We start from the raw sequence: 13,019 nt of genomic DNA, 5'->3' as shown, positions 1-13,019 counted from the left end.
ATATATATATATATTTTATCACTATTGTATATCCATATCAACAAGGATCATTTTAATTAGCTCGCTTTCTACATTATCATCAATATTTAAGGAGAGGTCTTTAAATATTTAATTAAGAAAATCATTCAATATTTCCACTAATCATGTGGGGCACCAATCAAACCTCCTTCAAAAAGTCATGAGAAAATTTCTTTCATGACATTGTAGCTTCGAGTCCTTCACTTCGCTCAAGCAATAATATGCTAAGGATCTATTGAAGTTTTCTATTGTGGTCAAACATTTTTTCTCAATTTAAGCTTATAGGAAGGCAGTCTTTTTCCCTTGAAGACTTACGTGGCGTTCAAAGAATCTAATACCACATTTCTTAAAGTCTTCTATAACATCTTAATGAATGCCAATGAAGTGCTGTGCGTTTTCCCTACAACTTCACATATGAAGGATAATTTGATATTTTTGGTAGAGACACACTAGAGCTTGCAAGAGGGAACTACACTTTGCCTATACTATATAAAATTTAACCTCTTTTGTAAGGAATTTAATCCTACGAAGGGAGAATTGGGAGGCGTGAGTTTTCCCACAAATCCATCTGTGAAAGATAGTTTATTATTCTTGATAGAGACAATTGGAGCCCACGAGGGGAAACTACACTCAGCTTATACGGGATAGTGTTTACTTATGAGGGACGAATTAAGAGGCATAAGTTTTCCCCACAACTTCGCTCATGAAGAATTGTTCATTACTCTTGGTAGAGAAATGATAGAGCCTGTGAGGGAGAACTATGCAGCGCCTATGCGGAATAATGTTCAATATGTTTTAAGAGAAGAAGCTAGAGCTTACAAAGAAGAATTGAGGTGTAAGTTTCCACCATCTCCCATATGAGGTATTTATACTTAAAGCGGTGAAGATGAGTAACAAAACTTCTTTGGATTTTTGCAAATTTTTTGACAATTTTTTTTGTTAAATGTCTTTATTCAATTTTAAAAATGCTTTTACATTTTTATTTAAAAAATACACGAAATGTTCATTTCCTAAGAAAGAAATTTGAAAAAAAAATTCTAAATGATGTGTTGGACCATGCCTCACGCGAGCACACAATATATTTTCAAGCAACATCAATTTCAATATTCAAAAGTAGGGGAAAAATGATACGTCACCAAAAAATTGATAGGATATCAGTGCAGAAATTAAGAAATCCTTGGATAAATTTGCAAATTTCAGCAAGGATCAAGCAATTTTTGAGAGAAATCCCTAGGCAAGACACTAGGGAGCTTGATAATTGATAGGAAAATAGAAGAAAAACAACAAGATACAATGGATCTTCGATTCAAGAGGAAGATCCGGCTCTCCAAATCTCTAGCCGATAGCTAGAGCCCAAACACCTAAGAGAAAACTCAAAAAATCAGCAAACAATCACATAACCCTAACCCTAATCCTTTCTCTCCTATCAGAGAATACAAATTAAAAGCATAATTACTAAAAAGCCCTTCCTTGATTAATTTTCCTCCAAAACCATCCACTCCTATTTGAATTTTCCATCAATGCATGTGCCCCACAAGGGGGGCCGGCTGCTCCCTGTCCGCCTAGATTAAATCAGGAGCTGGCCCTCATTTGGTGCCGGTTGGACCGGTCCATCTTGGACGGTCAATCAATACCCCCCTCCCAAAGAACCACATTGTCCTTAAGGTGGAAAGACGAAAACTGGTGTTTCATCTGCTCATACAACTCCCAAGTTGCATCTTACTCCAGTAAGTTTTTCCACTTAATCAGCAATTCCTTACTTCCTCCTTCCCCCTGTCATACTCCTATCAACTCTAATGGTTCCAGAACCACCTCTAAGTCCTTTGTCAGCGTCACTAGTAGCTCTACAATTGAGGTGTGCTCCCTTATAGCTCTTCTCAACTGTGATACATGAAAGCTGGATGTATGGTCGTAGTTGGCAGTAGCTTCAATAGATATGCTACTGCTCTGATCCTCTCCAACATCACAAAAGGGTCAAAGTATTGTGGGGCGAGCTTCTCGTTCCTCCTAGCTACGGTCTGTTGCCTGTAGGGATGAAGTTTCAAATACACCTTATCCCTTACCTCAAACTAAATGTATTTCATGTGCTCATCAGCCTGCCTTTTCATAAACTGTTGGGCTCTCAATAAATGTCTTCACAGTTCTTCTAAAATCTTGTCCTGCTCCTCCAGGTACTACTCCACTGAAAAGATTGATGTGGTACCCTGCCCAAAGTGCACCAAGTGAGATGGATCCCTGCCATACAATACTTCGAAAGGAGTTATCTGGAACGCCGAATGATACAAATTGTTGTACCAATATTCTGCCCACACCAATCACTTAGCCCACATCCGAGGGGTCTCTGAAGCAAAACATCACAGATATGTCCCTAAATTCCAGTTGACCACCTCCGTATGACCATCAGTTTAAGAGTGGTAAGCGGTGCTCCTCTTAAGCACATTCCCCTTCAACCTAAACAACTCCCTCCAAAAGTGACCGAAAAACATCTTGTCTAGATCATACACTATAGATTATGGTATCCCGTGTAATTTGACCACCTCTCTAATAAAAGATGATGCACTATTATTGTCGCGTAAGTATGTCGTAGAGGGATGAAATAAGGATATTTGCTCAGCCTGTCCACTACTACCAGAATAATTGTGAACCCTTTAGATTTTGGTGGCCCATTTATGAAATCCATGGAAACATCTTCCCATACTATGCCTGGGAGTGCCAATGATTATAGTAGCCCTCCTAGAGTCATTGTCATATAGTTGTTCCACTTACACACCTCACGCTTGGTCACCATCTCCTCAACATCCTTACGCATCCCCTTCCAGTATAATTCAACATCCAATCTTATGTATGTCTTATATACATCCGAATGGACCACAACAGCGCTCCAGTGGAACTCCTGTAATAGGTGCGCGATATGAATTAAAGTTTGTGGCAGCACAAACCTCCCATAATATAGAAGTCTCTCCTTATTTATTGAATAGCCAGTGGCTACTCCCATCTTTCAACAGGTCCTCTCTGATCTATCTCAGCTCCTAGTCCTACACACTCTCTTCTATAATGGCCCCCCAATCCAACATGAATGAAATCGAAATGGTAATCATTGGAATTCCCCCACATATCTAGACAAGGCATCAGCCACCTTGTTTTTAAGCTCTGGTCTATATTTTATCTTCTCAAAATCATATCCCAACAACTTTGATAACCACCTATGATGCTCCTCAGTCACCATCCTCTGCTCTAGTAAGTACTTCAAACTCCTCTGGTCGGTCATGACAATCAAATGTCGACCAAATAGGTACGGGCACCACTTTTGAATAGCCAATAAAATGGCCAACAATTCCCTCTCATAAACTGACTTCAGCCTCGCTCTGATTGTCAACACCTGACTGAAATACACTATGGGTCTCTGATTTTGCATGAGCACTATCCCCAACTCATACCATTAAGCATTAGTTCCCACTATGAACATCTGGCTGAAATTGGGTAATGTTAGGACCAAAACGGTGGTCATGGTTGTCTTTAATCTCTCAAAGGTCTGAATATTAGCCTTTCCCCACAAGAATCTATCCTTATTTAGCTGCTTTGTCAAAGGCCAAGCAATGGTGTTGTATCCCTTCACAAATCTTCTGTAGTATCCCGTCAATCTTAAGAATCCCCTTAGCTCCCTCAGGTTCCAAATTAGAGGCCACTTCAGTATTGCCTCGATCTTGGCCTTATCAACGGCCACCCCTTCCTGGGTTACCACGTGCCCAAAATACTCTACAATCGCATGTGCAAAACAAAACTTCTTCAAATTGACCATCAGCTGATGCTCCTATAACACTTTTAAAATCGCCCTTAGATGCTCCAATGCTCCTCACTAGTCTTGTTATACACTAAGATGTCATCAAAGAAAATTGGGACAAACTTCCTGAGGTAAGGTCAGAATACCTTGTTCATGAGGGATTGGAAGGTAGCAGGGGCAATGGTAAGATCAAACGACATCACCAAGAACTCATAGTGTCACTCATGTGTCTTGAAAGCTGTCTTTGGAACATCTTCCTCCCATCTGAATCTAATGATATCCAAACTTTAGATCCATCTTCGTGAATACCGCCACTCTACAAAGCTCATTTATCACTGTAACAAGAAACTTGTCTGGCACAGTCTCCTTATTTAATGTCGGGTAGTCCACACAAAATTGTCAACTCACGTCCTTCTTTTTAACAAGAATAACGAGGATAGAAAAAGAGATCACGCTCGACCTGACGATCCCAGCCTCCAACATTTCCCAAATTAGTTTTTCTATCTCATCCTTTTGAATATGTGGTTAGCGGTGAGGCAGACTGATCGGTGATACCCCCTCCCTCAGTGTGATGACATGCTTCTATCTCCTCTGTGGTGGTAATCACCGAGGCTTTCAAAAACTCTCAAAAAACTGTTGTATAACTAGTTTTACTAAAAGAGGGATGCCCCCTCCTTCCTCCCCTCTGATCCCCTCCAAGCTCTGTAGCTCTACCATAAACCCTCCTCCCTCCCTCTCTCCTGGATGGATCTTACCATGATTTTTAGTGACACCATGGCTTTGGAGAGTCCCGCATCTCCTTTACTCACCACCTTTCTCCTTTCCACCATCAGCTCCATGGTTAACATCCCCCAATTTACCTTGGTATCCCCCAAGGTTTGTAGCAATCTCATCCCCAGGATGACATCAGCGCTTCTAAGCTCCAATGGGGGAAATTCCTCCCTCACATGGATCCCATGTATGATCAAGAACACTCCTTTACACACCCCTCTACCTGTCTCCATCTTCATTATCTCCATCATCACCCCATAGCATCTTGTGTCCATCAGTTTCAGCCCCAATTGGTCTATAACCTAGTTGGAGATGAAGTTGTGGGTGGTCCCACTATCTATCAACACCACTACCTACTTGTCTATTATTTCTCCTCTCACCTTCATAGTGTGATTCAGAGTGAATCCCACCACTGAGTTTAGAGAGACCTCAGCCATGTCTAAATACAACTTTTCTTTCTCTGACAATGTCTCACTCGCACCTCCCTCCTCACTTCCTTGTCATCACAAACGGTGAGAACCTGAAGAGTTCGGTACTTACATTTATACCAAGACGTGTACTTCCCATCACATCTAAAACATAACCCCTTTGTCCGCTTCTCCTGCACCTCGGCCTCTGTGAGTCGCTTGAAGTTGCCCCCCGAGAGAACCCCACCACTCTTCTCCCTAGGCGCTTCTCTCTAGAAGGATATTGTTTGGGTTCTGAGCGCTAGAGTTGTAGGGGTACTCCGATAGCCCCTCCCATGATATCGCTTCTAATGGTCTTTTCCCTCTTACATTTTCCTCCACCCTCTGAGCCAGCGCCATCGTCTCTCTCAGCCCCATAGCCTCAGTACCCTGAGTTTGACCCATATGTTCTCCCTCAATCCCTGAATGAAATTCCCCTCTAATCCTTCCTCAGAGATCCCCCTCAGTCTCTCTGACAGTAGCTCAAACTTCTCTCGATACTTCATAATTGTCACATACTGAGTTAGAGCAAAGAACTGCTCGTGAAGGTGTCCTTCCTGGATGGCTTGGAAATGTTCCAACAAGCACTCCTTGAATTCTCCATATGAGTAGATTGGAAACCTCACCTCCCTCCATTGGAACCAGGCTAAGGCTTTCCCTTCCAAACATAGACCCGCCACTATGAGTTTCTCCTCATCAGTCAGTCCATTGATGGCAAAATAACGCTCAACCCGGTACACCCAACCTTGAGCATCCTCCCCTTCAAAGACAGACATCTTTAGCTTCCTTGCCCGTGCCTTCCATATCCCATTGGCTTCTTCCCTCGTTGTTTCCCCCTATGTAGTAGTGGTGTGCTTCCCTTCCTTCCTCTTGGTTGGCTTTGACCCCATGCCTCACCCCAACTATGCCCTTCGATTTAAGAGGAAGATCCAGCTCTCCAAATCTCTAGATGGCGGCTAGAGCCCAAACACCTAAGACAAAACTCAGAAAATTGGCAAACAATCACATAACCCAAACCCTAATCCCTTCCCTCCTATTAAAGAATACAAATTAAAAGCATAATTACTAAATAGCCCTTCCCTGATTAATTTCCCTCCAAAACCGCCCCCTCCTATTTGAATTTGCCATCAATGCATGGACCCCACAAGGGGGACCAGTTAATCCTTGTCTGGCTAGAGTAAACCAGAAGCCGGCTTTAGTTTGGGGCTGGCTTGATCGGTCTATCAAAAATCCATTGGATTAAATACAAATCTTGATGTAATATTTGAGTTAGAAACTTCCAAAATTAAATTCAAGTCCATCTAAACTCTAATTTTGACAAACTTAAAGTCGAACTTAATATCTTGATGAGACAACTCCAATGACATCCAAAGTGTTCCAACCCAAATTTAAATGAGCTCAAATCAAACACTTAAAGTGCAATTAAAACTTCGAGAAATCAATTGAAGAACCAAATGATCTTTTATTTGTGCATGCTCGATGACAGAAAACTAACGAGTCCAATATAACTTAATTTTGAGGGCATTAAAACACTTAAATGCTGAAATAATAATATATGATCAAAAGAATTAATAAGGGCTGTCTAATGAATTGTTTTAAGAATTTAGCTAAAATTATAAAAATGTAACTCTGAAAAACTATACATAGGCTCCATTCTCAACATTAAAGGGTAATTAATATGAGATTAAAGAGAACTTGGAAAACTAAAGAACTCTAGAGCTCTATTGGACATTCAATGTCGACAATCACACAACCAACCACCATAGTTTGACCACAATTTCATGTCCATCATCGTCTAATCACCATCACTCAGCCATCATATTCGATTCACCATCCTCCGACCGCATTTATATGATTATTGATGCTTACCTGTCATCAACTAACTATCATGATTTGACTCTCGTAATTTGATCGTTGTCATCCTACCACCAACACCCGAATAGCATCATCCAAACGTTGTTGTCCTCCAACATGCTCAGCCGGCAAAAGAGATCAAGTTAGTATTCTAAGTGTTGCAATCACATTTTCTCCAATTAAGGATAATAGCATATCTTTGCAATCACTATTTACCTAGTGGATCATTTCATATAGCCTAGGCTCTATGGCTTTTTCCCTTTCTGGGCTTTCCACGCAAAAACTCAGGTGTGTCTCCATTCTTTTCTTTTACATGTTTGTGTAGGGATGCAAAAGAACCGAACCGAGCCGAGTATGTGAGTGTTCACGTTTGGGTTCGTTTATTATTAGCTTGTTCAAGTTTGGTTCATGTTTGATTCAAGCTTTATTGTTTGTGTTCATATTTGTGTTCATGTTTGGTTCATTTAAATTAATGGTGTTCATGTTTGGTTCATGTTCGGTTCGTTTAGTGCTTATCGAGCTTTAAACAAACAAGAATTAACGAGCTCTGTTCGTGAAAATATTTAGGGAATGTTTTTAAACTATCAAGCAAGTATGTTCATGAACAAAACTAACGAGTATTTTTAAGCTATCAAATGAACAAGATCTAACGATGTAATGATAAATAAGCAATTGTAAGGAAATTAAAACTACAACATATATTATAATATTTAATTACTTTAGAATTTATCAATTAAAAATAATTATATCATTATGTTATAATAAATTAAAATATTTATATTATGTATATTTATCACTTTTATAATAAAATATTATTCGTGTTTTTATCGATCTTATTCACGAGTTATGAATCGAACACGAATCGAGCTTAATGTCGAGCATGTTCACGAGCTTCAAATGATGTTGTTCATGAACATAAATGAACCGAACACATCAATGTTCAAACTTGTTTATTTAAGCCTCTTTTTTTTTTTTGAATTCCATTGTTTCTTTTATTTGTTTTCTTTGTTGAATGGTAGTTACTCAAACGAAACGGTGTGTCGTTCTGTGAAGTGGGGCCGGCGGAGACAGCAAAGAGAGGAGTCGGTTTCGATCTCTCTCTCTTTTTTTTTTTACTACTGCTTCTTTCTCTTTTTTTTTATATAGTCAACAGTATTAAAAATATTGTTCAAGTTTGTTTGTTTAATTAGTTAAATGATCACAAACGAGCTTTAATTGAATTGAGCAACGAGTAGCTCGTTGAGCATTTGGTTCGCTTGCAGCCCTATGTTTGTGTGTGGGTCGTCGTACAAAACTATAATGTAAAACTCTCTCTCTATACATGATCTTTCTAGCATGCCAGCCAATCAATTTTCCTAGGACATTGATATAATCAATCCTTACAAGGAATTAGCTGCTTTATATACTAATCAAAAGCTTGGGCTTACTTGCCTTTATATTCCCATTTTTCTCACTTTCTATAGTAAACACAATCACTTTGATCACATTTACGTTCCACTTCAAAAGATGTTGCCAAATTTACAACGTCTTTGCAATGCCTACAAAATAATCGCCTAACGTTCACTTTTCATTAACTCTTTTACATACATCCTCTCTCACTCCAGACAAGCAGCCTCTAATCAACCCAAGACAATGAACTCAACAGATTAACTAAGCATTCATAAGAAAAAAAAATTCTTTTCACTCATAACAGTAATGAAATTAAGAAAAAGCGATGAATTAGGTCCTGTTACCTTTTTCCTTAATCTACTTTTTCTAGCAGCTTCACGGTTTTGAGCAAGCCGTCTAAGAGTCTGCAAATAAAAATATTTATTTTTAAGAATAAAATTTGGTTATGAAGGAATAAATACAACATGTTGTTTGAATAAAGCTGATTTTTTATTTTTGTTTTACTTTCTGATCTCCTACTTTTTCTTTTGATCTGCCGCTAGAATCAGAAGCTGTTACAGCAATACCTTGTCCTTTATCAAACTGTGAAGTGGAATTAGCGAGGGTTAACAAGAGAATTAAAAAAAACATCTAAAATCAAAACGAAAGTAGCATCAACATAGACTGAAGCAAAGAACTCTCTTTATTAATAAAAAAAGGCAACAGAAATTACTTGGTGCATTCTAAAAAATGAAAGCATAAAACATATTTACAAAATATCGTAACATTATTTTACAAAATAGGAAGGTAACAAGATCATGAAAATATAAACAAAACCAAAAGTAAGTTTTGCCAGAAAATGCACTTGGCATCAAATTATAAAATTCATCAAAGAAGGATTTAAAGGCAAAAAAAACGAAGTAAGAAGCAAGAAAAAAAAAACGATAACATGAAAAAAGGAAAGTACAAAGAGAATAAGCATGCCGCTCAAGCACTCACCAAAGAAGCCAAGAACCAAGATTTGCATATAACTTAAGGATTAATATTTAATACCAACCATAACATCATGCAAAAAACAAACATGAACCGGCTAAATCTTCCCCTTTGAAGGTTAGAAGTGAAAGTTAAGTATATTCTGAACATGTCAATTCTTGCCTCCAATTACAAGTTCATAAAAAGAAAGTTTTTCTGCAGATTTCGTTCTTCTTCCAATCCGTGGCACTAACAGCAAATAGCACCCAAGAAAAGAAGAGGAGATCAAGGATCTCCCTCTAGTAACAACATCACAACATTTCCACACAACATTAAAGTTCAAAAGTAAAGGTCTGCAATGAAAATATCAAAAGAAATAAAAAAAAAAGAAAGAGGATCAAGTACTCTACCAAAGAATTTATTTCAATTGAAAAATATTCATAAAACAAGGTCTCTAAGGAGAGAGACAAAAACTAAATACAACAATCTTAAAGTAACTCAGAAGCTATCACAACTCAAATACAAAAATACACGAAGGAATAGAAGAAATCTGCTACGCTTAACCCATAAAGGCCAGTGTTCCGCCCACATTGGACGTAAATAACAAGCATAAATTTCATGAGCATAAGAACTATCTTTACTAGGAAGCAGGGAAAGAAGTGCAAATCAAAACTTAAAACAAAACCTGTTTGCATACTGGACGACACCAAGTGCAGAGAACAAATTTAACTTCATTGATTGCCACAAAAAGTAGGTAATTGGTTCACCATGTGGCACGACAACCATTAACACCAAAAAGAAAAGAAATATTTTTCCAGAAATACTATCTAAAAGAGATCATATAATAACAGAATATCACCCTATCGTTCCTGTCATCAATATCCACATCCGTGGAGGTATCAGTCCTAGGACTGTTGTCTGCCATGGTTGAATCTCCCCAGTTCTCAAATTGATCACTGGATAAAGGTATTAGACTAGTTTGCTTTCCCTTCTGCTGGTCAAAAGTCACAGAACTAATCCTAGTTGCTGGAGCAGTATCAGTTGACGAGCTCTGCCATTTAAGAATTATAAATAAGACCATTTTTTTCTATGAGCAGACAACACAGATTAAAGGACCAATAGCAGCTGCAAGGGTACACACAGATTATTTTCAACTTACTTTGACAAAAGCACCAAATTGAAGAGAATATGAAGCAAAGGCCTGGCCACTTGGTTTTTTGTTCAATAAAGGACCTGCAAAGAAGAATATTGATCGATGAACTGATTCAATCAAGAGAGAGAGAGAGAGAGAGACTCCAAGTTTGAAGAGATAGACACTTGAAGCAGGAGCTAACATTTTCAAGTATCAATCGCACATTAAAGAAAAAAAAGACATTATGGTGCATTTTAATGAAGAAGCGCATATATATATATAACATGAGAGGGAGAGAGACTTTCCTCCTAGGAGGAGGAAACATACTCTCCATCAATTTTCACTAACGTTGGATTAAAGATAAGATCGACTAAAATGTTATGAAAAGAATATATGTTTTGATATTTACATTATACAAATGTAAATGACAGCAACTCAAATCCCTTTCAACTCCTTCCTAACATAGCACCGGTAATCTTGAATTCCAAAACATAGGAGATACCAACCTTCTAAAAAGAGAGATCAATTTCCAAACATAGCTACCTTAAATGAAGCAATCATACCCTAGGGCCTAGGGGAGAGAATCCTCTCCTCATTATGATCAGACTCGATCTTTGAAAAGCCAATGTCGAGCTCAAATCTTCTAATAGCAAGCACATTCTCAACAATGGAGAGTCGCATGGTGAATAGAAAGGGCCCGAAGAGAAAAAGGATAGTTGTTTAAGGAGATTCTTAGACGACCAATCTGTAAGATCGGGTCCCTCTTGGGCCGGTCCTACCGGTCCATTCCTGGACCGGCTCTAAAGGGCTAATTTGGAGGGGATTAATTAGAAAATGTTTCCTAAGGGTAGATTTTGGGGCTGATTTTGAGGGGACTAATTAGGAAACATTTCCTAATTGAATAGGAAAGATTTGGAGGCCGATTTGAGGACTAATTTGGGAGGAAAATAATTAGGAAATTAGGGCAGATTTGGGAGGGAATTGGGGGATGGTTGTTTGGGTATTTGTGATTTATTGTATGCTTTAAGAAGGGGATTTTTCTAGGGTTAAGAGTATGTGTTGTTTGGTGAAATTAGATTGTTCTTAGGGTGTTTGGGCTCTTGTTGATTGCTAGAAATTTGGGAGAGCCTGTTCTTCCTCTCCAATTGAAGATCCACTTGCATCTTATCTTTTCTTTCATATAACTTTCAAAAAAAAAAATATTCTTGTGTGTTCTATTCCTAGTTTCTTGTTGTTGGTTTTTTGAAATTACTGAAATTAGATTTCAGCCAATGCTTTTCCTAAATTTCTACAATCACTTCCTATTAAATTAGTACATAGCAATTTCCTGGGCTGAAATAGAAGTCATCCTCTTTGATTTCGGTTGTGTTTCCTCTCCGATTTTTTTTTTTTTTTTTGGAGGTCAGATTCATATCAAAGTTATTTTTTTGCTAATGGTGCCTAAATTCGAGTACCTATGGAAGGAAAAAATATATAAGTATTAAAATCTGAGATCGGACAATTAAAATTTGAAATTTTCGATATCCAAATTCAACTTAAGGATTTTAAATGTCAAATTTCAATCGTCAACGAGAAGATTGATGTAAAATTTTTCATCTTGGAGGAGATGTTAAAGAAGTTGTTCGAGGGCCAACCTAAAACGATGTCGTCGAAGGTGAGGGAAGCCACCAGCAACCAAGGAAGTGGGGAAACCCTAATCCTATTAGGTAAAGGGAAGATCAGGAGGTGAAGATTCTGGAGGGAGAGAAGAGAGTTACTTCCTTAGAGCTTATTCCTAAGGAGGAGCTAAGTAGAGGGTATGGGGGGTGGAGTGAGTAGGTCAAGCATGAAAGAAGGGGTGCTAAATTTGAGAAGAGAGGGACAGAAGTTGAAAAGGGAGGGGCAAATTATGATCGAAGGGGAGCTGAATTTGAAAGAAAATGGGCTAATTATAATCGAATGAGCGCTGAATTTGAAAGGAGGGGCTGATTATGATCAAATGGGCGCTAAATTTGAAAGGAGAGGGGCTGATTATGATCTAATTGGTGCTGAATTTGCTAAGAGAATGTGAGAATTTGACGGAAGGTTTGGGTACGAGCGTAGAAATGATGATTGGGATACCTCAGGGGAACCACCTCCTTAGAGAATAAGAAATTATGGAGAGGGAATGGAAGAGATCTGAGAGTAAGAAAGCTGAAGATGCCTATTTTTTAGGGAGATGATGAACATGGGTGAATATACAGGTTGGAAAGATACTTTACCGTCAATAGATTGACATATGAGGAGAGACTGACGACGAACGGTAAGTGCTTGGAGGGGAAAGCGTTGGCATGGTACCAGTTGAGGGATATGAGGCAACCCATGCGGACCTGGAGGGAGTTTAAAGACTACTTGTTGGAATGTTTCCGAACTAGCAGTGGAGGAGATTTCTATGAGCAGTTATTTGCTCTAACTTAGGAGGGAATAGTGGTGAAGTACCATGGGCAATTTAAGCACCTAGCCAGCCAACTGGATCGGCTTTTGGATACTGTACTAGAGGGAAACTTTATGAAAGGGCTCAAACCATAGATTCGGGCAATAGTTAGAGTGATGAGGCCTCATGATTTGGCAGAGGCTATGGTGCTAGCCCAATTAGTGGAGGATCAGAGGCACATAGAGAGAGGGGTTGGATGTAGTAGCTCAAGAGGTTTGTATAAGA

At 38.7% G+C, this 13,019-nt stretch overlaps 1 protein-coding gene across 8 annotated transcripts in view; it reads right to left on the bottom strand.

The window, feature by feature from the left end:
• LOC110113515 (transcription factor TGA2.2-like) overlaps positions 1 to 13,019 on the bottom strand; it is a 31,218-nt gene that overhangs the window by 4,734 nt on the left and 13,465 nt on the right. For 6 of the 8 annotated variants that reach the window (XM_020846135.2, XM_020846136.2, XM_028701476.1 and 3 more), the window contains 4 exons: positions 10,370 to 10,443; positions 10,070 to 10,261; positions 8,764 to 8,841; positions 8,604 to 8,663 (listed from right to left, as the gene is read on the bottom strand). In XM_020846135.2, the coding sequence (XP_020701794.1) occupies positions 8,604 to 8,663; positions 8,764 to 8,841; positions 10,070 to 10,261; positions 10,370 to 10,443 (404 nt within the window). The remainder of the gene's footprint in view (positions 1 to 8,603; positions 8,664 to 8,763; positions 8,842 to 10,069; positions 10,262 to 10,369; positions 10,444 to 13,019) is intronic. The other 2 variants (XM_020846137.2, XM_028701477.1) reach the window with 2 other exon arrangements.

The sequence above is a fragment of the Dendrobium catenatum genome, unplaced genomic scaffold (genome assembly GCF_001605985.2).
Source record: "Dendrobium catenatum unplaced genomic scaffold, ASM160598v2 fragScaff_scaffold_1721, whole genome shotgun sequence".
Lineage (NCBI taxonomy): Eukaryota > Viridiplantae > Streptophyta > Magnoliopsida > Asparagales > Orchidaceae > Dendrobium > Dendrobium catenatum.
This window is presented reverse-complemented; position numbering and strand designations above follow the sequence as displayed.